The 27,125-nt window shown below is 41.1% G+C and overlaps 1 protein-coding gene across 1 annotated transcript in view; it reads right to left on the bottom strand.

The window, feature by feature from the left end:
* Ltbp1 (latent transforming growth factor beta binding protein 1) overlaps positions 1 to 27,125 on the bottom strand; it is a 448,854-nt gene that overhangs the window by 276,467 nt on the left and 145,262 nt on the right. Inside the window, 1 exon segment of the mRNA XM_008849049.3 lies at positions 6,428 to 6,597. Coding sequence (XP_008847271.2) covers positions 6,428 to 6,597 — 170 coding nt within the window.

Here is a 27,125-nt window from a genome sequence, read left to right as displayed (position 1 = left end):
AAAAAAAAAAAAAAAGGGGGGGGGGACTACAGTAGGGATTGGCTATCTCTTATCTAGTACTCCCCTTCACTCCCTGGCAACCAGGGGTCCAAGGACCATTTCAGCAAGGCTTGTGTTTCTGCTCATCCTAAAGATCTCCTAGGCAACTCAACAATCTACCCTAGTAAATGCTGCTGTGTCTTGCAGCCCTTGTGGTAAAACTGTCCCTACCATGCACAATAATAGAAATACTCTTTCTGGGTTTGGTAGCATCAAGCTTCCCCTGGTATAACTACATGACAGAATGTCTGATGTGAACATTTACTGCCCTCCAGGTCTTTTTTCTAGTGTGTCGTGCCAAATAACTCTGTGTGAGTCATTTTACTCCCAAGTATATAGTATTCTCATAACTTCAGTGATTCTCTTTTATAATATTGCCCTTCAAATATTCTATCATTTCAATGTTCCCCTATGAGTTACAAATATTACTGAACAAAGTATAGGGGAGTTTGGTTCACATGCTGAGTTTTTTTCTACCAGTCATCAAGGAAGATTCTGGATAAAGAAGACCCTCCTTCTCCACCCTCACTTTCCTGAAGACTCTGGAGAATTAGAGTTCTCTCTACTCCTTGGAGCTGGAACAATTTTTTTGGAACCACTTACTTGGCAATTGTCCCTGCAAATACTTTTTTATTTTTAACTGAGATATAATTCACATACTATAAAATTCATCATTTTTATGTGTAAAATTTGGTGCTTTTTAGTATGCTTGCAAGACTACATAATTATCATGATCTTCTAATTCCAGATCATTTTCCATTACCCCGAAGAAACCCCTTACCTAGAAACGGTCATTCTCCCCAGCCCCTAGCAATCACTAATCCACTTTCTGTCTGTGTGGATTTGCCTGTCCTGGACATTTCATGCACACACATGGAATCATCTAGCATGTGTCTGGCTTCTTCTGTGCCTGGATTCCTTCACTCGGCAAGCTTAAAGCTTTACCAAGTGTCTGTACCTTATTCCTTTTTATGGCTCAAATTCCATTCTATGGAAATCCTCACTTTGCTTATTCATCCATCATTTGATGGACATTTAGTTCATCTCTCTTATGGATTAGTAGGCTGTGATGAACAGTTATGCACAAATCTTGGTATAGATTGCTTTTTAAGTTGGAATTGCTGGATATATACTCAGTATTTTAACTTTTTTGAGGAATCCAGGTATCCAGGTTGTATCCTTTTTAAATATTTTATTATTTTTATTTTATGTGTATGAGTGTATTGCCTGCATGTATGTGAGTGCACCCATGTCATGCAAAGCCTCAGAAGTCAGAGAGGGCTTCAGATTCCCCTGAAACTGTAGTTAAGGACAGTTTGTAGCTGCCATGTGGGTGCTGGGAATCTAATCCGGGTCCTCCACAAGAGCAGTCTGCTCTTAACCACTGAGCCATCTCTCCATACCCTGTATCCTTTTTTTCATGTAAAATGGAAATGTCTTTTGCTTTTAAATTTTTTTATTTTCTGAGAATTTCATTTATGAGCACTATGTTTACACCACCCCCACCCTACCCTTTTTCCTCCAACTCCTCCTATGTCCCCCAACTCCCTCTCAATTTTATGACCTCTTCCTTGAATATTGTTACATATATATACATATATGTAACTATATGTGTGTGTGTATATATATATATATATCATGTACTGACTCCATTTAGTATTCCTCGTATGTACATGTGTTTAGGGCTAATAACTTGGGATTGGATAATCCATCAGGGAGCTCATCTCTGAAGTAAACTGATCCTCCCTCCCCAACAGCCACTGATTGTCTGCTCTTCATCTAGAGGTGGGACCTTGTGAAATTTTCCCCATCCACATTGGCATGCCAACATCAATATTATACAGTCCAGACCTGTGACTATAAGCCATTGAAAATAATTTTTCCATATATCTTTCTGTAAAGACTCAGGGCTAACATCCACTACTTTCCCAGTTGCCCTGCAAGCTGACATACTAACATGAAAACAAAATAAACTTATTTCATAGTGTACTGTGGTGGTTTGAATGAGAAGTGTCCCTCATAGGCGCAAGTACTTCAACACTTGGTCCCAGTTTATGGTGCTGCTTGAGAGAGGTCATGGAACCTTTAGGAGCTATAGCATTGCTGGGGGGAGTACATCAGCAAACTGGAAGTGGGACTCAGAGTTTGCCCCACTTCCAATTTGCTTTTTGCTTCTTGTTTGTGACTGAAGATATGAGCTCTCTCAGCTTCCCGAGTCTGCCACCATGCCTGAACACTGTGATGGACTCTCCCTCTGGAATTGTAAGTCAAAAAACCTTTCTTCCTTAAGTCTCTTTTGGTCATAGCATTTTATCATAGCAATAGAAAAGTAACTAATACAAGTATTTTCCTAGCATTTCATGATTTTCTGCTGCCTCCAAACTAAACAGAGACATAACTGAGGAATGGTATAGAGGGTGTGTTGATAGGGACACCGACAATGAATAACAGCTACTGGCAAGGTCTCTCAGGCAGCTTTTCATTCAACTGTCCTGTTCCTAGGTATTAGTCAACTGAGTCCAAAATCTAGATGTGTTTAGTAAGTTAAGAAGCTGAGAGTCTCAGGCTGGGGAGATGGCTCAGCAAGTAAAGTGCTTACTGTACAATCATGAGGACCTGAGTTCGGGTCCCCAACACACACATAAAAGCTGGCACAGGCATGATGAGGTGCATCTGTAATCTCAACACGGGGAGATGGAGACAGGCAGATCCCAAGGGTTTGCTAACCAGCAAGTCTAGCTGAAACTGTGATCCTGAGGTTCAGTGAGAGACCCTGTCTCAAAAAATAAGATAGATATCAACAGAGGAAGACATATGACATCAACCTCTGGCCTTCACATGCACATACATGGGTAAATACACCTGTGTACACATATACATGCATAAACCACACATACATCCTGCAGAGAGAGAGAGAGAGAGAGAGAGAGAGAGAGAGAGAGAGAGAGAGAAACTGTAAGTCTCTAGGACAGGGCTGGCAAACCACCAACCATGAGCCTCAAGATACCCACCCAACATTTCACAATCTGTGAGATAATGATTCTGACATTTTTTAAATGGTGTCATTTTAAATAGGGATAAAAGTACTTACATAACAACAGCTTTCTTCTTGGCTTTTAAAGCCTAAAATATCTACTGAGACACAAAACATAAACAAAAAAATTGCCAAAAATTTGGGAAACAATTATGCAAATTAAATTCTTTTAGACTAATAAGCAGAGCACCAACTTATTATCTCTCAAGATATCTTTTATCAGTGACCAGAGAATACCTAATGTGGGATGACAAGTTACCTTGGAAGTGACTGGGAAGACTAATTAACATACAGAATCAAAATACAAGAAGTTATGTGTACACAGTGGACACAGATGGTAAGCTATGTTACTGAAACTCTGGGCAACTCCAGCCTCCTTTCTATCATCTCTCCATACATCCATTTTTCTATCTATCTGAATTAACATGCACAGCATTCAGTTTCCTTAGAGCTTCCCCATACAAAATTTGTTTTTGTTAATTAGGGCTACACATCTTCTGTCCCTTGTGCCCTTCCACTCCCAGGAACCTCCTTCCCTCTTACATGTCACATGTGTTCTACTGCCAACCCCACCAACCTCAACATCTCTCTCAACAGGCAAAAAGAACACTAATTCTTTGCCACTCAAAGTTTCCCGCAAAGCTTCCCCCAAAGCCATGGCAGTAGACTTGCAAATGCATACACTAATGCTTTACTTCCATCCCAAGACATGGCATGTCCTGGTGGCCTTAATCTCCTCCACTTTTCTGGAGTCAGAATTATTTGCTTGTCTTTCGCCTGCCAATCCTCAGCACAGTGCAAAGTTAGCCTGTTTGCATTTTGTCTCCTCTAAGAAGATGAAAGTGAAGAGACTAAGTCTTCTCCTTGGATTTCTGCTGGTATCTGTCCCTTCCTTTCAGTCACACCATAAGGTTTCCACGGAAGCTCTTCTTTGACCTGACACAGAGTGGGGGTGTGAGGAGACAGACACTTTTAGGTCTTTCCTACCACTGTACCTTTTGCTCATTTCAATCTTCCTGCTGTCCTTTCTACCCAATTTTCCTATTTCAGTATTCTTAATGGTCCTGCCAAGAGACTTGTTTTCAGAGCTTTCCAACTGGACCTCCAAGTCTCAATTTAGCTCTGGCCTCAGTAAAAATAGCCACATTTCCCTCTTGTCCTTCAGACATGTCTCATGGTTTCAGTCTGTTTCTGAGCCTGTTTTTGAGCCACAGCCACCTTTGGTGAGGGGAAGGGGTTGAGCAGAGGGTACTACCACTGAAATCATGCGGGAGTCCACATGCCTAGCTCCCTGCTACACTAGCTCCCTGCTATACAGAAAATGCATTTAGGTGGGATGGGCAGGAGAGTTAAAGACTTCACAGATAAGGTCATTCTCTTCAAGTTCTAGCCCAGAAGACAGTTCAATCAAGGTTTGAGAGTTTAAACACACACACACACACACAAAATGGAAATTTCATTTGAATAACAAACCAACAACAGTAAGCACCACCCCTCATCTTCCTAGTCAAGCCATCTTTTCTTCTCATTTCCAAGTAGCTCAGAATTCTCTTCCTCTATCAGTGATTATAAACTTTCCAAAACTTCTCTTCCTATCACATTCTAACTTTAGAGAGCTCCAAATATACACTCTTACACACACACACACACACACACACACACACACACACACACAGAGATAGAGAGAGAGAGAGAGAGAGAGAGAGAGAGAGAGAGAGAGACCCAAAATAATAAGTACCTCTTTTTATTTTAAAAATCAGGATTAGAAAAATGTTACACACTCATGGATCTTCCCATAGGAAGAGCACCCTTTTTAGAACTTAAAGAATCTTAAAGAATATGATGGTCACAGCTATTCTTTTCTTTTTTTACAGACAGGATCTCTAGGTCACCCTGGCTGGCCTGGAACTTACTATGTAGACCAGGCTGGCCTCAAACTTTCAGGGCTCCACCTGCCTCTGCATCCCAAGTGCTGAGATTAAAGGCATGCCCCACCACACTTTCTTCTTATTTTAATTAATTAATTTCCTTTATTACTTTTAATTTTTTGTGTATGAGCAAATTGCCTGCATGCATGTAAGTGCACCCATGTTGTGCAGTGCGCACGGAGGTCATAAGAGTGTGTCAGATCCCCAGAACTGGAGTTACAGACAGCTGTTAGCTGCCATGTGGGTGCTGGAAATTGAACCTGGGTCCTCTGCAGGAGCAGCCAGTGTTCTTAACCCCTGAGCTATCTCTCCAGGCCCCCGGTGACAGCTATTTTTTGTGACTGATGTGAAGCTATCATGCCTGACACAGAGATGATCTAGGTAGTTTCTGTACTCATCCCTAAGGTCCTGGCTTACTTTCTCCATCATCCCAATAAACCACTCTGGAGTCAAGCCAAAGATGGAAAGTGGCTGACCAAACCTGCTATTAGATTCTCTGTGTTGAAAGACCAAATGTCAATCACTTTAGGTTCAGAACAGAAAGCAGGTGGTGGGGGTAGCAGCGGAACGTCAGATCCACAGCACATACCAACTTCTAAAGTGTGAAACAGTAGCAAACTATCTGGGCTATTTGAGCTATTCCTGGTAGTAAAAGAGAATCCTTTTCCACCTCACACCTGGCACACTCTTTCAGCAGTTATAGTGCAGGCAATCAGTCAACATGGGATAGAGCGGGAAGCTGCTGGAAGCAGAGTGTTACATCTAGCTCTCGCCTCTGAACGGTCTGTGCCTCGCTCCAGTGCATTCTCGCAGATGCTGCCAGCAGACACTCTGTGATACCTAAACCACAAGTCACCACATTCCGCACCCTGCCAGCCAGGACCTGTGTCCTTAAGCTTCCCACATAGTGAGATACTGACCAAGCTGGCCCCAGATACAATAGTCCTTCACAAATTCAGCATTGAATATGCGCTGCCATCTGCTCGGTATACTGAAAAGTAGGTGCATTTCAGGATAAAAATAGCCATAGGTGAGCCTCAGACAGTCATACAAGAACATCAGGCAGTTCACAAGCAATGAACCTTGATGGCTTAACTAAATAAAACATTTTCTCAATAATATGTCAGAAACATAACTGTACCTAAAATTAGAGGGGGTACATCGCTGAGATGAAGACATCCTGTAGAAACAGAATCATGGGCAAGTCATGGTGAATTTATTTCCAAAATGCAGGAAAAATGCTTTTCCTCAAAACAAGGAAACACACCTGCTATCTGGTTGTTTTAGGAACCAAAGCAGGTTTCTTAATGACACTTGAATTTTACCTACTATGATATATTTACAGCTGTCTACACCAAAAAAAAAAAAAATGTTCCCAAACTCTGACGTTATACCACAGGAAAATGACTGCTTGAACAATACTCACAGTGAAATGGAGTAGAGACTTGATCCTGCCCATATCTTAAAGAGAAAGACCCTTCCGTGGACTGCTCTCCCGAGATCACCTTCTGGGCTGGGAAGTACTTGGGTTTGAGCACATATTCCTGGGTCTGGCCATGATGAATCATTACATTCTGGGAGGATAGGGGTGCCACTCTAAAAGAAACAATGTGAGAATAAAAAATAAATACCAGAGTTTTAAAAGTCACCTAAGAAGGAGAGAGCAAGAGGTTAAACCTAGAAAGGAGGACCAGTACCACATAAGGTTCACTGTTGTGCAGATACTGTAGCTACTGGCCTACAAGTGGAAACATCCAACATAAAAGGGATTCTGCCTCTCTAATCAAAATGCATAGAGGGGACTGGAGAGATGACTCAGTGGTTAAGAGCACTGGCTGCTCTTGCATCTTGATGGATCTTGGATCAAGGCTGGGTTCCCAGCACCCACATGGTGGCTAACAACATTCTGTAACTCCAGTCCCAGGGGATCTGATGCCCTCTTCTGGCCTCTGTAGGCATTGCATGCATGTGGTGCACATACATACACACAGGCAAAACACTTACATACATAAAATAAAATTTAATTTAAATTTTAAATGCAGAGAGATAAATGGGTTATCACAGGTGGACTTTATCAGAGAGTTCAGAACATAGCCTCCACAAGCCTTGATGCAAGACAAAGACACAGACATAAACAAGTGCCTCTATAAACAAGTGGACCACACTGCAAACAAGAGGAGGGACTAAGAAAGCAAGCACAGGAGGGGACTATGCAAGTAATTCCTATTTGGTCAGTTAAACAAAATCAACTTTAAGCAATGAGAGTCACGATGGTACAGCATGACTTCCAAATAATCTAATGCTACTGGGTTAGCTGATCTACCTTTTTGAGCTTTGGTTTCCTTTTCTGTAGATAGAATCTTTGCCACACAGGGCTGAGGAAAAAATGCTTATAAAAATCTGAACACACTAAAACAGGAGAAAGAGAATAAAATAACTGGGCATGGTGGTGCACGCTTGTGATCCTAGCATTTGGAAAGCAGAGGTGAGAGGATCTCGAATTTGAGGGAAGCCTGGGCTATGCAGCAAAATGTTGTCTCAAACATTTTATATAGATAGATGATAGATAGACAGACAGACAGACAGACAGACAGACAGACAGACAGACAGATAGATAGATAGTTAGATAGATAGATAGATGATAGATAGATCTTGAAATACACATTATGAAATGCCTTAATGAAACACCTATTTAATTTTTATGCTAGAGTTCCTAATGATCTAAATGGTACTCAAATTAAATGCTTCATAGTTACTAGTTCCTAAGAATAACAAGAGCGAATCACAGCTTTGTCATCTTTTCAATAGTAGAAGTTAAGCCTTCTGGAACTCTGAACATGATTACTGTGATTGTACGACTTTCACCTCTTGGCCCAGACCTTTAATTTCTGGAGTATTTCTCTTCCACTACACATAACATAGTTTAAAATAACAAGCTTCTTTTCAGATCTAATTGCTGTGTGAGAGACAGAAATGAAATTATTAGCTAAGATCAATAATGAAAAATATTTAAAATACTATTTTTGTTTGCGTGTAGTATATGTACATATTCATGTGTGGACGTGTGTGTGTGTATGTGTGTGTGTGTGTGTGTGTGTGTGTGTGTGTATAGGCAAGAGGTCTATAGCCAGTATCATCTCCAACTGATCTCCACCTTATTTTTTGAGACAGGGTCTCTCACTGAAACTCAACAGATTTAGCTAGATCAACAGGCCAATGAACTCCAGGAACCTCCTGTCTCTACCTCCCAAGTGCTAGGTATACTGGCCCATGTAGCCATACCTGGATTGTTAAATGGGAGCTAGTGATCCAACTCAGATCCCCATTCCTGCAAGGCAACATGACTGACTGAGCCATCTCCCCAGCCCCTCCCCCTCATTTCAGAATGTGCAAAATTACTACTTAAATTCTAAGAATCATGCATTTTTAGCAGCAAACAGCCTGTGAGAGAATCTGCTCTCCAATGTGGTCTGACCCAAAAGATGGGCCCCAAAAGGGCTACCTGAACAGCTGAAGAAACAACATTCAGTACAAAGGATAAATCACTGAGTCACCAAAGTGCCACAATTCAGCGTCTCATCAAAAATAGTAAAAGAATCTTGAATAAACTCACTAAAATGCTTCGTGGTTGGGAAAAAGGAAGAAGCCATGCATGCAGTAGGACAAGGCATTCCTGAGAGATTAAGGACCAGAAGTAGATGGGATGCAATGTGGGTGCTGTGATGATCGGCACATTTATCATGTTAAACCCTATAGTCTCAGAAAGCCTAGAAAATCCATCTTGAGCCTAGATATCCCATGTGGTACCACACAGGGCACTCCCTTTGTCACCAGTCTAATGACTAAATTACTAAAAGCTTAAGGCTTAGCATTGTAAACACTTCTGTTTTGATGATGTAAGTGTTGTTTTGAACTTTAAGTATGCTTGGGGAGGAGGGGCTGTATGGAGTAGACATTGAAACAGCTGGACCCATCTGGAGGTCACAAGTCTGGTCTGTCAGCCTCACAGAACACAGATGGCTCTCTTCCACAGTGTAGAAGCAACTCACTCCCCCAGCCACTCCCAGGCACTCTGTCACCATGTCGCTATGTGGCTGTGACCACATAGAGATGCAGACCAGCTCCTGTTTGGAATGGGAGAACCCAGCACTCCAGGAGACCTAGGAGGCCACCACTAGCTCCTGCCCTGGCAATCTCCAGAAAGGTAAGCCTGTGGGCCTGTTTCCAGGAGAGCACCTCTCCCTTCTGAAGCTGAAAAGAAAGGGCAGAAAGGAGTAACCTGCTGGTATGTGTAGGCCCCATTCCCTTAACGTAATGGATAGGTAATAAACAAGTGAGAGAGGGCAAGTTGTACCAGGTCTAAAACTTGAGGAACAACCTTCAACCTAACTTAAAGAAATCAGGACTTCATCCTTACTACTGTGTGTGTGTGCCCCAGTTATAAGCACACATCAAACATGCAGCTAGCTATACCAGCTGCCCAGCCTCTACTTCCCTGCCTCCAACTGGTGACTGTGCACAGGCCCTGCACTCAGTACTCAGCCAGGCCCAGCAAGAAAGGAATGAAGACATGAGCTGACACTTCCTGGGACAAGGAGGGCAAATTGCCCCATCATCCATCACATACACACTTCTGAATACAAGGCCTCCTGTTCTTCCTTCTCAAAGCTGGAGTCCAACTTTCCCTCCAGTGTCATCACTGGCAGGTCCACTGTGGACTATCTCTTCCCCTACATGTATACATTCTCTTTGGGGGCTGGAGAGATGGCTCAGCAGCTAAGAGCGCTGGCTGTTCTTACAGAAGGCCTGGGTTTGAATCCCAGCACCCACATGGCAGCTAACAACTGTCCGTAACTCCAGTTCCAGGAGATCCAGTGCCCTCTTCTGTCCTCTATGGGCATTGTATGACATGGGTGCACTTACATACATGCAGGCAATGCACATATACACATAAATTTTTTTTTTAAAAAAAAGCGAACATTCTCTTTAATTCTGTCTTTCCTTCTCTCTCACCCAACCCTTTCAGTTAAAAAAAAATCATCTTTCTTTAATTTAATATTTCTTCTTCCCCCACTTCCAGGGCAGGGGGACGCTTAGTAATATGAATGAGTATCAGGTTAATCACAGCAATGTAACTCCAATTCAAAGAGGAGAGATGAAAGCTTTTGAAGAGAAAATAAAAAATGAAAACAATAGGGCCTCCAGTTCAAAGTGGAATGGGACACACCCGCAGATCTCCTCCTCTCCATAAACACTTAAACTTTAAGGTAAGGAAAACATGTCAATCCCAAGATACAGCTATACTGCGGTTCAAAATCCTGAATATTCTGAAGCTCCTCCACATCCACAGGAGGCTTCCCTAGTCTATCCACTCCCTCTAAGGTAAGGCCTTAATCATATACACAAGGTAAGCAGTAAGCATCCTGCAGAGCTGGAGCCCTTGGTAGTCTCTGCTCCAGCTTCCATTTGAGCCAATACCTGTCTCATCCAGGTGTCATCTTCTCTATAACCCACTCATAAAAATGTAAGAGGTATTTCAACAAAGTTGTAAGAGATTCAAAGGATACTAAGAAACACTGACTGTTACAGCGAGGTAGAAGAAACCACACCCTCCCGCAAAAATCTTCCTAGTATCTTTTACATCAATCCACAGGAAGAAGTATGTTTTTAAAAATTATTTTAATTTTATTGAGGTTTTGCAGTTTTCATACAATGTAATTTGATAGTATTTAGACCCCTGCCCCTATCCTTACCTACACACACATATATAAGGTAAGGTATATATAAAATAAGGCCTATAGAGTCTACTTTGTATCCCCAAATGTTCACTGTGGGTCCATCCACTGGAGCCTGGTTAACCTGCTGAGAGTCACAGCCTTAAAAGAAACTGTCTCTCCCCCTCCCAGCAGCCACTGGTCGCCTAAAGTTCTTTAGGTTGGGTTGGGGTTTCCTAGTCACTTTCTCATATCTATGCTGGGATTTTGTCTGGTTTGAGTTTGCACAGGACTTGTGAATGTTGTCACCACTGCTGTGAGTTCATACGAGGAACTGACCAGCTGTCTGGAAAACTCTGTTTCCTTGTGGTCATTTACTACTTCTGGCTCTTACAATCTTTCTGACCCCTCTTCCCCAATGATCCCTGAGCTTGGGAGGCAGAATTTGTCATATTCAGAGACAAATGCTCTGCAGCCTCTTGTTCTCAGCACATGTGACCAGACCTGTGTTAATCACCATCTGCTGATAAAGAAGCTTCTCTGGTGAGAGTAGAGAAATGTATTAACTTCTAGGTATAACTGTAAGTCATTAGGAGTCAACTTAATACTATAACTATTTATTAGAAAACTAGTATTGAGCTCTCCCTTATGTTCTGTGACCTGTCTAGCCTCAGGTTCCTAAACCTGATATCAATGTCAGGTATGGGCTCCATCTTAGGAAGCGGATGTTAAATCTAATTAGAGAGTGCTTGGTTACTCCCATAATATTCGTGCCGCTCTTGCACCTGTGGGCATACTTGCCAAGCCAGTTGTTGTGGTTCACAGGATTCATAGCTGGGTAAGGTTGATGATTATTGTTTCCTTCCAGTAGCATGCACAGCACCCTCCAGCACTCTGAAAGCTGGCCAGTAGAGACAAGGTTCTGAAGTCAGCACCAGCACTGGGGAGAGGTGGCAGAATGTGGTGATATAAAGGGGGAAAGAAGAAGAATGGAGTAAGAAGGGGTAAATGGGATGAGGAATGGGAAGGCAGAGCAGAGGCGGGATTATGGGAAGAGCTATCTAATACTAAAGCCCTTTAGAAAAAGCCATTTGGAAACCTACCACTATAGAACCTTCTTAAAATATATACACATACATTATAAAAGGACATTAAAAGGAGGTACCCTATAACAGGGGAACATTTCCTCTACTAGAAAACACAGGCTATCAAAGTCAAAGCCCAAAGACAGGAATGAACTCCCTATTTTGAAGCTGTGGACCAAGGGTCCCATAGACCCTTAAACAATACTGACCATTCCCCTGTTCTTTGTTACCCACCAGACTCTATTGTTCAAGACATTTCATACATGAGCTGTAGAAGCATATTTTACATGGACATACAGTACATGGCTCCATCTATATCTGCATTTTTACATAGGCAAAATGAATTTCACCACTGCCTACTTTACTGTGCAGGATAACCTATGTGCAGGATGCCCTGGCATTTTCTCCTCTAGTCTAATTGTTTACCATTTTTTTAATTTTTAATAACTACATGATTAGAAGAAGCATTTCACTACAGCTTTAACATATTCAGTAACACACTCCAGAGCAAGAGTACATCTCTTTCATAAGTGGCTAGAAGTTTCTAGGTTCACAGTTGAATTAATACAATTATACAATATTGAACTCAGTATAAGCCCTGTAAGACATAAAATTGAATGAGTTTTTAACCTTTAAAAAAGATCTCCATTTCATTTTAGAATATATTGTTCCTTGCAGAAAGACTCATTGTTTTTGCTACTAACACTGAGATGTTGGCTCATGAATCTCTAATCTGTATGTAACTGATTATTACTAGTCATAATCAGTTGCACTTGGATCCTTGGCGCCTGTATATGTCTATAAAGTCATTGGGTAGATTTCAATGATAATGTTTATCGCATCTACTAATTAAATTTATGTAAATTTCCATGCTTCCTCCTCAAATATAATACATTTTTAAAAATTTGTTGTTTTTTTTGTGTGTATATCACATTGAACATCCCAAACCATCTTATTCAACTATACACCCACTTCCCAGATGGCACCCTCCCATAGCCTCTCTCCCCCGACTAGAGCCCTTATACTCTGTCATCCCTGCTACTGTCTGCTGTGTTGTCTGCACCCCCAGCCATTCCCCACTCTAGTCTATTTTTAAGCAGTCCTGAATCACTTCACATTTATCCCATGGTATTCCCTGGGTTGTAAGGCACAGCATAATGACTTTGGTCAAGATCCCTGTAGGACCTTTGGAGGGCACAATCTCCCCAGGACCCTAGAGGTTCTGGATTCTGAGGCCAAGGCAAGGGTGGAAGGGCAAAGGGTGAAAATGGCAAGTGGGGCTGGTATCTTTGTTGGAAGTCATGGGAAGACAATTCTCCCCATCTTAGCAGTAGACATCCAGAAGTCATTTTATTCTCACCTCCAAGGTTGAAAGAAAGAAGGAAAGGAAGGAAGGGAGGGCAGGAGGGGGGAGAGAGACAGAGACAGAGAGACAGAGACAGAGAGAGAGAGAGAAAGCATTGTTCTCTAAAAGAATGAAACCATCTGAATAAACTGTAACACTTATTCCTCTATGTAATACAGTTCTCTCCATCTCTCCATCGGACATAAAGACTGGCTCCCCATATGATAAGGTGCAACAAGAGCATGACTTAGGAGAAAGAAGGGAAAAGTGTCTATCATTAGAATAGAAAATACAATTGAGACTTGGAAGACACCTGACTACATGGTGGAGCAGACAAGTGGAGAGAATCCATTCAAATGTGATGCTAGGAGTATTGTCCTTCAAGAGGTACAGGGATGTCAGCAATGGGCACAGAGAAAGGAAGAGATGCCAGTATCTCACATGGCTCAGTGCTGAGGGGTATGTCCATCAACAGGTATTACAAATGTGTAATTATAAAACAGTACAAAAGCTTAGAAGCAACCCATGTTGAACAACCAGTTCTGGTAATAATAATAATAAATTAAAAAACCACATAATTATCTAGAGGAAACTGGAAAACTCTGAAAGAGGAAGGAGAGAAGTGGAAAGCAGACCGGAAGGGCCACTGCCCTCATCTTTCCCAATAGAGGGTCATGAGATAATATTCACGGCCATGACCTTGACAGATGAGTCCAACAGAAGAACAAGAAATCAAGGCTAAAATGTGCTGTTTGAGTTTACAGAGACAGGAAAACAATGTGTACAAAAGACTGACTTTGGGAGAAAGCAAGGGACAAGGGTGAGTGGAATAAAAGAAATCTTTCATTGCTTCAACTGTAAGTCCTTAGACAACATTCACAGTGAATTAATCAAGAAGGGGCCACATAAAGGTCAGCACCAGCAAGGGGCAGGGACCAAAGGGAAAGAAGTTCAGCAAAACTTGAGACTGTAAAGACCAGTCAACTGAAAGAGTATTTCTGGTCCAAGGCCAGAGAGAAAGGCAAGAGCCAGGGGAGTTCTGAGTCACAGCCGGAGAAGAAAAGGCCAGTGGAGAAGATGACCACCTTAGTTTTAGAGACAGAAGCATGAGGCTCATCTCCAGGGAACTGTTAGGGAAAGACTCCAAGTTTAGAGAACAGTGGAGTTCTAAGAGGGGCCAGCATCTTCAAAAAGCAAAACTTCTATAAAGAAAGAAAAAGAGAAAGACAGAGAGAGAGAGGAAAGAGAGAGAGAGAGAGAGAGAGAAAGAAAGAAAGAAAGAAAGAAAGAAAGAAAGAAAGAAAGAAAGAAAGAAAGAAAGTGGACCAGTGAGATGGCTCGGCTGGGAAAGGGGTTACTGTCAAGCCTGATTACCTGAGTTCCATCTCTGGGACCCACATGTAAAAGGAGAGAACCAACTGCTTCAAGTGGTCCTCTGACCTCCACACACACGCAGTGGCATGTATATGCCCATATACATACATACATACATACATACATACATACATACATACACACATACACAAACACTAAATAAATATGAAAATATGTTTAATTAAAAACCATAGAACCAATAATCATGGAGGCTAATCATACTTAATAGTAGGGGCATCCTAATAGAACAGGCATTTATATTAAAAATTAATCTTAAAGCTGAGAAGAGTTCACACAGGTTACATACAACCAATGCCATTAGGTAAAAAGTTTTTGCAATTAATTTTGTTTTCCACAAAGTTTTCCACAATTAGGATTTTTCTTTTAAATATAAGCCTTGTACTCCTTCAGATAGGTTGAGGATGCTGAGTATCCTTAACTCCAAGCCTCAGACAGTAGAAGAGACCATGCCTCCAATCAAGTGTGATTCGTCGTCCTTAAAATTGGTTGCACCTGGGTCTCCAGTAGTCAAGGCTAGCCTCAAACTTGTTATACAGCAGAGCATGACCTTGAACTTCTGCTTTTTCTGCCTTGACCTCCCAAGTACTAGGACTGCAGGTATGTGCTATCACCCTCAGTTTGTGTGATGCTAGGGAGTCAACCCAGAGCTTCATGCATGCTAGGCAAGCATTCTGTCCACTGAACTACATTCCCAGCACCTCAGAACTGATTTGTAGTAACTTCAAGCATCATTGCTCACGAAACTCGGAAAAAAACATTCATCTCATTTAAAAAAAGAGTAGAGACAGAAAAGGAATAACAGATCTGAAGAGGATAAAAAAGAATGTAGACCTAGAAATGATGAGCAAAAGAAAGTTTCTAAAAGGAAGAGAGAAAGGGTTACTTACAAACTGCTACAAAGCAACAGGGCACAGGGAATTAGAAAAGGCCAGTAGTTTTGGCCGCAGGTCACTGGCAACACAAACTGGTATGGTGTGGAACCAGGAGGAGTCGGAAGACTTGATGGGGGTAATGCAAAGACCTGTAGAAAAGAGCAGAAAAATGGAGGACTGGCTGGGGGGCACGGCTGGCCGCTTGGCGATCTGAATCTATGGAAACCTCCGTATCTTTGTAAACACAGGGGAAACAATTGCACAAAGCTGCTTTCCTCAGAAGAAAGGATTAGTCACACAGTGTTTACACTGCTGCCTTCCTACTGGCAATTTTTGGCGCACAGATGAACTAAACTTTTCCGTATTTCTAACTAAATCCACTATTGACCTGTGAGAGGGTGGGAGGATCTGGCAAAAGACACAGCACTTTCCACTTCAGACAAGGTCTCTGGACCTCACAGAAAGGAACCCCCAGCTGGCCATAAAAAAGTTTCCCACAAAAGGTCCATCTGACACCATCTAACTCTGTCCTATTGTGAGCATCCCTGAGCTTATAACCAGTGAGAAAGGGCAGAGGAGGAAAGAGTGGTACCAGATGAAGGTACCGGAGGTCCGCTGAGTCCCTCAGGGCTGGTTTGTCTACTTATTATCATGAGGGTCCTGCGCCTGCATGTTTCTGGGAAGGGTGAGTGACTGGCACTCCAGCAGAAGGGAGGACACTAGAGCAAATGAAAAATGTGAGCAGTGGTGTAAGGGATACTCTTTCCCAGGGAAAACTCAGGACAGTACATGACAAGAATGTCAGGGAAAAGCAAACTGCTGGGGACGTGCTGCCGGGCATGATGCATAAATGTATGTAAAGGGAGACAGGATCTGTGGTCTGTGACCTTATTCATATAGAATCACCTACCAGATCAAAAAGCATTAGAGTCCAGAAGTTGCTGTCGAAGAGACTAAAGGACAGGACATACAGACTGCCAGTAACAGAACAAGGGAGAACAGGAATATTCTAGAAAAAAACACAGTGGAAATAAAATGAACCAAGCACACAGAGACGGGGGAAGGCTGGAGATCATACTGAAAACATAAACGTAGGGATAAACCAGCAAAATTCTTGTCAACAACTTCAAACAGGATGAAAAAGAAATCAGAAATTAAAAGCAAAAGTGGCAGATATTTGGAAAGGGGAAGCATGGACAACTTGACTAGTTACCTACCACAAAGGGTTAGCCGAAAAGTCACACATGGTCAGACTCTAAACTGCTTCCCAAAGAAGGTGGGTGCAACCCATAAATCAACACAATGTGGTGTATACCTACAACAGAGTACCACTCATCCTTAAAAAGGAAAGGAATGCTGACACGTTACCAATACCAATCCACTCGAGACCATGCTAAATGAAAGAAGCCAGTCTGAAAATGAGGCACACCAGGCAAATTCCTAACAGCGAGGCAGCAGAGTAGTTGTGAGGATATGAAGAATGAGTTTTTATTAACACATATGGTATTTCAGCTTTGCAAGGTAAGAAGAGTGCTAGACAGGCTGCTAAACAATGTAAATGAAATTTGAACTACTGAATTCTACATTTAAAAAGGTAAAAAGACAGTGCTTCCTGTCATATTTATTTGTTTGTATTTTATTATTTTTATTTTATGTGTATGAGTGTATTGCCTGCATATGTAAGTGCACCTGTGTCGTGCAATGCCCATCGAAGTAAGAAGGCATCAGATTCCCCTAGAACTGGGGTTACAGATGGTTGGTCGTTAGCTGCTACGTGGATGCTGGTTCCTCTGCAACACCAGTCAGTGCTCATAACCTCTGAGCCATCTCTCTAGCCCCTATCATATGTTTTGTTTTATTTTTTAACCACAGTTAATACTTGGCTTTTTTTAAAAAACTATCCTGGAGGGGAAACTATGAGAATCAAAGTGGGGGCTGGGTGAGTTGGTTCAGTAGGTGAAGGTATCTGCTACCAAACCTGATGACCTCAGTTTGATCCCCAGGATCCACATGGTGAAGAAAACCAACGCCTACAAGTTGACCTCTGACCTCCACATGTACTCTGTGACTCCGGCTCATGCCGAAGGACACACACATACACAGACAATAAATAAATAAGAGGGAGCACAAGCCCTTCTTTGGGAGATTAAATAAATAATAGCACTTGTGTGAGATCATTTCCTATTACTTCTCTCTCTCTCTTTTTTTTAAGTGTTTGAAAAATGTGAAAGGTCTTAACAATTCAATTAAAAGTCAGAGGCTGAAAGCAAGACCAAACTATGCACTGCCTGCAACAGAGCCACTACAGACATCAAGACAAGCTGGGTGAATGTAAGTGTGGGAAGGGGCTCCGCATGAGGAGGGGAGTAAGGAGAGCTGGAGTAGCCACGCTCATCACAGGGGTGGATGGCAGAGCAGATTCTCACCAGGGATAAATATGTTTGTTCCATTAGGGAAAAGGACACAGCAACCCTAACCCGTAGGGCACAAATGACAGGACATCAAACTTACCCCCACTGACATGCCTTCATAGTCTGGAAAGGTGCCATGCAGGCTGGTGGGAGGGAAAATATATTCACAGTCTTATGTAGTGCTGAACCTGACATACTGCAGTACCAACCTGCCAGCAAGCTGTGCCCATTGGTCTAATAGTGACACAAATGTTATGCGTTAACTAACCACTTTCTGATTGGGTTTGAGCCTGCTCTACAGTAGGAAGTTTCATGCCTGCTTTCGTAATCCTGATCAAAAACCTGTGGCTGGGGAGGTCACAGGCGCTAGGACAGAACCTGCTATCATTATTGCTAAATGATCATGCTGTTGAGTTGCCTTCTAAATATTTATGTTCATACCTATAGAGCTAGACTGCTCTCATCCTGGGTCAGAGAAGCTTCTTTTTGTAGTGGGCTGTAGTCAAGCAGAGATGCAAAACTGGTCAAAGTGCTGAGAAAAGACTGACAATATGGCATTGTATACAGTATGAAATTCTCAAAGACAGAAAAGAATTCACAAGCTGTAACCATCATATGTAATCATCATGCATCATTTTTAAAGTCTGTCTCAAATGAACGTGTATACATAAAAGTACTGTGAGAAGTAGAAAGTGTTGCCTATGTATACAGGAGCAACGTAACTTACAAAAGAAACCAGGAAACATAAATAGCAAGAAAGAGGGGAAAAGCATGAAAGAGGAGGCAAAGACATCCCAGAAACAGACTCCTCGTCTCTCCTGGACTGATCAAAGCTACGTCTAAGGCAGATATCCCACATGCAGAGGATGAACGAAGCAACTATTTTCAAAAGCTCTGAAAAGCACAGACTGGAACCGTTAAATCCTTGAACTGAGTAAGTTAGCTCTTGAAGGAAATGTCAGTAACTGGTGCCCCACAGTTATCAAATGAAACAGAAACTGCAGCCGTTTCCCATTTATCTACAGTCAAAGAAGCCAGAGGAAATCTAATAAAAGAAAAAATTCCAAATTGTAAACAAGCAAATAATAAAGGCCCTAGCCTTCTAGGGAAGGCCAACTACAAGGGTTTGAACCAAAGTCTAGCTCAGGCAGGTGTCATAGACAGGAGAATTGCCTTCATGTCCCTGAAGTCTGCAGGCAACAATGGCATCTCACCAAGTTAGGAGAGCAAACTCAAAACGTGACTTTTTAAAGTGTGAAAACACCTAGAACAATAGCTGATGCACAAGGGTATTTAATTCTCTCACTCCCTTCTACCAATAAGAACAACACAAAATCAGAATTTTACTTACCTGATTGCATTAGTTTATGTTCAAAGACTGTCTAACCATAGAGTTGAGAGAAAAGCAAGCCCAGTTTTTAGAGTTTTACTAAAAATTTTACCTAAAAATGTTTGGACATGAGGTTAGGAAGGTGGTTCAGTGGTTTGGAGGGTATACTGCTCTTGAAAGAGGACCGAAGTTTGGTTCCACACTGGATGGCTATCACTCACCTGTAACTCCAGCACCAAGGGATCTTATGCCTCTGGTCTCCATGGGCCCCTGCACTCATGTGCACATATCCACACAGACACACATGCATACACAGAACTAAAAATAAAATACATATTTTTTTTAATTTTTGAACACATTTATAAACTATGAGTTCATAACATGTGTGGTCCTACTTATCAACTTGGAGACCAGTTTTTCATACTGTTGTAGCTCTAGGGTTGCAAAGCAGTTAGAGAACCTTCTTCCACAGGGGAAAATCATTTTGCTGATCCTCAAAAGCTAAACACTTAGAGTTCACTATTCCATTCCTAGGGATGCACTCAAAAGAGCTAAAAGCAGGGATTCAATATGTTTACCCTGAGGACTGGAGAGATGACTCAGAGGTTAAGAGCACTGGCTGCTCTTACAGAGGACCCGGGTTTGATTCCCAGCACCCATATGGTGGCTAACAACTGTCTGTAATTCCAGTGTCAGGAGATCTGACACCTTCTTCTGACCTCTGTGGGCATTGCACGACATGGGTGCTCTTACGCACATGCAGGCAATACACTCATACACATGAAAATAAATAAATAAAATATTTTTAAAATGTTTATCCTGAAATATTCACTGCAGTATTATTCATAATAGCTCTAAAATGGAAACAAACCAAATATCCTTAGACAAATGAATGGATAACCAAAATGTGGTGTGCTCATACAATGGAGTACTACTCAGCCATGAAAAGAAATTAAGCTCTGATACATGGTATAACATATATGAACTTTTAAAGCATATACTAAGAAAAGACCAAAATGATGTGACTATTATATGATTCTACTTCTGTGAGGACCCTACAACAGATGATTTTAAAGAGAGACAGAATGTGGACTATTACAATGGCTTAGAGGAGAAGGACAGGAAGCTACTGTTTTAAACCAGAGTTTCCTTGGGAGATGCAAACAGGTAGTGGTGATGATTATTTGACAGTGTGAATGTAACTGGTGCTAGTAAATACACATTTAAAATAGCTCAAATAGCACATTCTATGTTAGATATACCTTACTAATTCTTAAAACTACATAAAAAATAATTAGACCCAGGTTTCCTTTAAAACAAAAATAAATCTAGGAGAAAATATCTTGAAGATTTTCAGCACAAAGAACTGATCAAGGTTTGAAAAGAGAGGTACTTACCTTGGTTTGTCTGTTATACATGTAGATGTACTGAAACACCAAGTTGCCCCATTATTGTGTACAATTTCTGTGTCAATTAAAAACATTTTATGAAGAGAAAGAAAACAGGGGCTGGAGAGCTGGCTTAGTGGTAAAGAGCACCAGCGACTTTTCCAGGGGACCCAGGTTCAGTCCCCCAGTGCATGAAGAACTCCAAAATTATTCTCTAGTCACACTTTAAAAAAAAATGCTTCCTAAAGGAAAACATGTTTAGTGTGACATACATGTTGATTATCTGTTCAAAACAGGAAGCGAATCCCTTGGGGTTTTATTTTCCTACATTCAAGCTAGATAAAATAAATGAAATAAAAAGGAGGAAATTCTTCCAATTTTTTAAGGTGAACGCAATAAAGTCTGTTTTTCCCAAATGGCCTTGTTTTTTTTCTATTACAATTGCTGCTAAACTAGGTCACCTAAGTAATAAATATTGAAAGCATTTAACCAAATTCAAAAATCTGTTCCAATCTTCTTTTAGGACTTCATCCTGCTGAAAGAAAATGCCCACTGCCCTACAGGAATTACAAGATCACACCACGCTGTTGGGAAGCCTGCACTGTTCCTGGAAGTTAGTATACATGCTAAAAAAAATTTGTGTATGTTTGGCTTTTTGATGTGTCTAGAATAGATGAATAAAAATTATATGAGAAGCAGCAAAATCTAATCAAGAAAATGCCCCCACACCTGGTTTTCCTGTAGTGACACAGTATGGCCCCAATTTAGGCCCCAATGTGGTCTGTTCACTGAGTTGGGAAGGCAATGCATTCTGGCTTACACACACACTGCTGAGCTTATCCTGATGCAACTTGCCCTATTCTGCACTAGAATTTCTAAGCACTCATCCAAACTTGACTTTGAGAAAGATCATACTGACTTTAACAAAGCAAGAGAGCTTAGTTTTCTTAGTTTTATAAAATAAAAATTTAAAGCCACCTTCATGGTTTACAGATAAATGAAAGATGGAGGGCAGGGAATGGATTGAAAAGCAAGGGCATCAAATACAGGTGTGTTACAAATTGATAGCAAAATGAATTGTTAGCCCAGTGGGAACATAGAAGATCCAAACGGCAGGGACACACCATTCACTGAAGAGCCACTCCACATGATCCCAGTGTGTGAGAAGATGCAGCCTCCGCAGTTCTCAGCAAAAACAAAATCAACAAGACTATGCTTTGTACCTGCTATGCTAATTTTTTCAAATTATCAAAATTTGGAGGGGAAAAAAATGTTGCTGGGGGCTAGAGAGATGGCTCAGTGGTTCAAGCACTTGCTGAGCAAGGACTGGAATTTGGATCCCCAGAATTCATGGAAAAATGCCAGGTAAGCATGGTGACCCACCTGTAATTCCAGCCCCAGAAGGTGGAGACAGGGCACCCCTGGAGCAAGCTGACTCTGGGTTTGAGAGACCCTGCCTCAGTGAGTATAATGCAAACCGATGGAAGACAATTTCTGACATGAACCTCTGGCCTCTACACACATGGGTATGCACATGTGCTCTCACATACAGGCCAAGATGTATACATACGCAGGCACACTTTACACACACACACACACACACACACACACACACACAATCTCTGCTGACAAAGATGGAGGGTAGAAGCAGGAATATACTATTAGGGAGTTCTTGGTAAAAACAAGAGTTATAGCTGGGTGTGGTGGCGCACGCCTTTAATCCCAGCACTCGGGAGACAGAGGCAGGTGGATCTCTGTGAGTTCAAGGTCAGCCTGGTCTACATAGTGAGTTCTAGACCAGCTGGGGCTACAGGGAGACTCTGTGTCAAAACAACAACATAAAACATGGAAAAAAAATAGAAGTGGCTGGAAAACAAACTCAAAAATTTAAATACAAAATAAGCTTAGTCTATGGCCCTACTAGACATATTTCTTACAACTTACTGTTAAGTAAAAATCTACTATATTAGGATGCAGACTTATGATAATGTTTGCTGGATCACTGCTTGTAATCGCCCCAAAATTGATTGCAAATTAACTAAGTGTCCATTTGTAGAAAAGTGATTCAGTAAGCCAGCATATTTACAAAATTAAATACTGTGCAATCACTCAAAATTAATGAATGTCAACATTATGGAGGAATTTCTAGGCCCTATTTTAGGTGAGAAAAATCAAGATGTAGAAACATTTGTATTGACATTAAACATGATTATAGCAGCCCCCTCTCTATGCACACTTTCATTTCCCTCAGCTTCAGTTACATGCTGTCAATTGTGGCCTGAAAAAACTAAGTGAAAAATTCTAGAACTAGACAGTCTATGCACTCTATATTAATTCCACTGTGAACCTAGACACTTGCACCCACTTGTGAAAGAGATGTACTGTTGCTCTGGAGTGTGTTACTGAATATGTTAAAGCTGTAGTGAAAAGCTTCTGATCATGTAGTTATTAAAAATTTTAAAAATATAATGATTTTAAAAAACATACATGTTGGTATAAATGCTATGACTCTTTACTGTCAGTTAGACTAGTTTTGAATTGCCTAGGAGTCACCCCGCCTGGCTGTCTGTGAAGAAGTTTCCAGAAGGTTTAACTGAAGAGGAAAGACCAACCTTGAATGTGGGTTGGCATCACAGGCTGGGGTCCCAACTGAATAAAAGGGAAAGGAGAAAATGAGCTGAGCATCAGCAGCCCTCCCTCTCCTCTCCCTCTCCGTCTCCCCCTCCTCTCCCTCTCCCTCTCCCCCTCCCTCTCTTCTCTCTTCCTTCCCCCCTCCATCTCCCTCCCTTCCCCCTCTCCCTCCCCTCCTCCCCCTCTCCTTCCCAGCTGCAGCTACAATGACCAGCTGCTTCAGATTTCCTCTGCCAGGCCTTTCCCACCACGATGGACCATATCTCATCAAATCATAAGCCAAAATAAACCTTTCCTTAAATTGCTTTTGTCCAGTATTTCTGCCACAGCAACAAGAAAGCTAATATAATTTCTCTCTTATTGTTTTTAATCTCTTATTATGCTTAATTTAAGTTAAATCTTAATATAGCAATATTCCTTTAGGAAAAAACATAATATGCATAAAGTTCAGTGCTGTTCACTACTTAGGCATTCACTAGGGACCATATACCCTGAAGGCAAGAGGAGCTTGTTGTATAAAGAAGGCAAAAAAGGACTGGAGGCATGAGTCAGTAAAGAGCTTACCTTGACTAGATAGAGAAATAAAAAAAGATTATTTGCCATGTTACTAAGGTCAATTATTTGTGACTAGAAGTGGTATAAAATAGAGAGAAACTTAAAAAAAAATCATCAAATTGGAATAAAAGAGATGGCTCAGCAGGTAAAGGCACTTGCTGCCAAGTCTGATAATCTGAGTTTAATACCCAGGAGCCACATGGTAGAAGAAAACCAACTCCCACAAGTTGTCCTCTGACCTCTACATATGCGCTGTGACAGGCATACATATGCACACACATGTCCATGCATACACACACACACACACACACACACACACACATTTAAATAAAAAAATTCAAGGCTGGGTATGGTGGTATGTGACTTTAATCCCAGTACTCAAGAGGCATAGGCAAGCAGATCTCTATGAATTCAGGCCAACCTGATCTACACAGCAAGTTCCAAGCCAACCAGGGTTGCACAGTGAAACCCTATCAAAAAAAATTTAAAGTTTAAAGATGTCTATGATTTTTTAAAAAGCATGGTATTGTAACTGTGTGAAAATATACATTTCATAGCTAGATGGTTAATCAGAAAGAAAATTATAATTCCAGGATATTCCACTTAATTGTCATTCCAGTGCCCATCAAACTATGCACCAAACCCAAAGGGAACAAAATTCAATACTGCAATCTAAGAAGAAAATACTGGAACTCCATATGTAATTACTTGTATGTTTATGGGTTTTCTTGTATTATATCTAATCCGGTTTATTCTCCTATTTCAGGATGTTTTAGAGCACTACTAATATGTTACTAACATATCACCTCAACAGTTCATTTGTTATATATAATATATACTAAAACGTTCTGCTGATTGATGCATGCACTTAAATCATTTAGGGGCTATGGCAAGTATGTTCATGCAGGTACATTAACAGCAAGACTTCTTCAAGGAGCTTTCATCACCTAACCACATTCTACAGAAACAGTGGTCAACAATGTCAGGCATTGTTTCTATCACAACTGGGATAGCAGCACCTTTCTCTCTCCCTTCAATCCTCACCTCTTCTGCTGTCACAGTTACCACATTATCCTGCTTGGAAGAGAATTTGGATGGAGTTTATGCATGGATATCTAGGGTCTCTTTCTCTAAAAGGATGAACTCCCCCAACTTTGCTTTTGATTACCCTCCAATGCCTCCAAATAGCTGATGCAATATTTTTACCCAGAATTTCTGCCTGTAATCTATAATACTGTCAAACAATAAGAAACTCCCACCTGTATTTGTGAAGCACATTTCTTTCATTTAAGATCAACATTAATTTACATAATTACATTTTTATTTCAAAGAAGTATGTGTTAGAAACATTCCTTGCTAATTTTTAAGTAACTGGGTTACCTAAGAAGACATTTTTCATGTCTCATGGCAACTTTTTCCTTACACTAGAACAAAATATAAGATATAAATTTAGAAATGCTTCCATCTTCTTATGCATGTTTACATTTGGTAATGGAAGTATTTAAGTGGTGGAAAATATGTTCTCTTTAAAGGAATGGGTGAATGTATTTGTTCTTCACTTGGAAGATGGCATTACATCATACATTAGCTCAGAAATCCATGGGGTTCATAACCACGTGCAGTACAACTCATGAAAGCATACTGTTTGCCAAGGCCAAAGGGACATATCATGTCTGCCAGGCAACACCATCTTGTGGTACTCACTGAAAATGTACAGCAAGCCCATTCCAGAAAATGGCTTTGTGTAATCCCCAGCCTTCATATATAACTCATGGGATAATGGCCTGGTGCTCTCCATTCTTCAGAGGCCAGTTGTGAGTTCACTGATGAAAAGCAGTGCTCAAACTGCTGAAAGGAACTGAGGCTATCACATGGTCACGTCACCTCATTCTGCAGATAAGGAAACTGAGGATCAGGGACATGAAGTAGCTTACTCACAAATGAGCAGTCAACAATGGCTGTAACAGATCCAGAGTCTATTGCTCATTACATTTTCTTAAACTAGCTCTCCTAGATCCAGAAGTGATTCAGAAATTTAAACTTTTTCTTAAATATCAGAGAAAGTCTTTTTTAAAAATTTTTTATTATTTTTATTTTATGTGTATTGCCTACATTTATGTAAGTGCACCCATGTCATGCAATGCCTGAGGAGTTAAAGTCAGTTGTTCTTCACCATGTGGGTGCTGGGAATCAAACCCAGGTCCTCTACAAGAGCAGCCACTGCTCTTAACCACTGAGCCATCTCTCTAGTACCAGAGACAAAGTCTTGAGGAAAGACGGAAACTCAAACAACAACCAAAACTCTTTAATCCTCTCTCACTGCTTTGGAATGACTAATATTCACTTAACTCCGATGTTAAGTGGGGGCACTTATTTCAAAAGAGTTGTCTTATGGAACAATTAACAGAAATTATTGCAAATGACTTACAGATGTGACAAACTATTGCTAGTTCTATTGAGCTAGTAAAAGTTATATACATCACTAACCAGTTACCTCCCATTGCCAGAACCCATTTGTCTCATTAAAATCTCTTTTCATGTCTTTCACATTCATGTTCTACCCACCACCCACTTGGGACCCAGGAGGTGCTAAGTTCCAAGTACCAAGGTTTCTGTTGACAGGTTGAAAAGAAAATGTTTTAAATAATGGTGATTTCTTAATTTCTAAGACATACTGCTATCATGAGACTTCAGTAAATGCCAAAGCAAATCCTATGAGACCACCAGCATCTCCATCATTACTTCAGGACTTTAACAGTTCCCCTCCATGGAATCCAACCAGCCTGCTTCCAAGCTGTAGGGTCACTTTTCACCAAAAGAAACAGTTACACTTTCAAACCAAAGAAACAAGAGTAAATTCTGCTCACATACATACTGGGGGGGGGGGACTTAAGAATTAAAGCAAGAGAACAATTTAGAAGCCTTCATACTAGGAACTGCAGAGGCCATGAAGGGAAAACAGAGAAAATGTTTTGAGCAGGCATAGCCCAGCTGCCAATAAGGGGGGAAAAGAAAACTGCCAAGAAAATGTTGCAGAATGCTTGGATTGTTCTAATTGCATATTTTTTTTTTCAACTGTTTCCACCCAGCAGTAAATAAAATCCCATCAGAACTCTTGAGCAACAGGCTATCTCACTGAACAGGAGCGAGGGCAGAAGCAAAAGAATCAAAGGGGAAATGGGACAGGCTGGGAGCATTTGTGTTTAACCATCTTAACTGCTGTAAATCAAGTATTTGATTTTGCTAACTTAGTTCCCTTTGCAAATACACGTACAAGAAACAAAGGTTTGATTCAAATATACCAGGAATGGTTAGAATGTAATGAGCAGAATGCTAGTTTGTTGAAAGCTATGTTCCACTTGAGAAAAGTCATCTAGAGTTCGTGTGGGTACCACATG

This window comes from Nannospalax galili, unplaced genomic scaffold (genome assembly GCF_000622305.1).
Source record: "Nannospalax galili isolate Female #2095 unplaced genomic scaffold, S.galili_v1.0 scaffold344, whole genome shotgun sequence".
Lineage (NCBI taxonomy): Eukaryota > Metazoa > Chordata > Mammalia > Rodentia > Spalacidae > Nannospalax > Nannospalax galili.
Note: the sequence above shows the minus strand (reverse complement) of the source record. Positions and strands in the feature narration are given on the sequence as shown.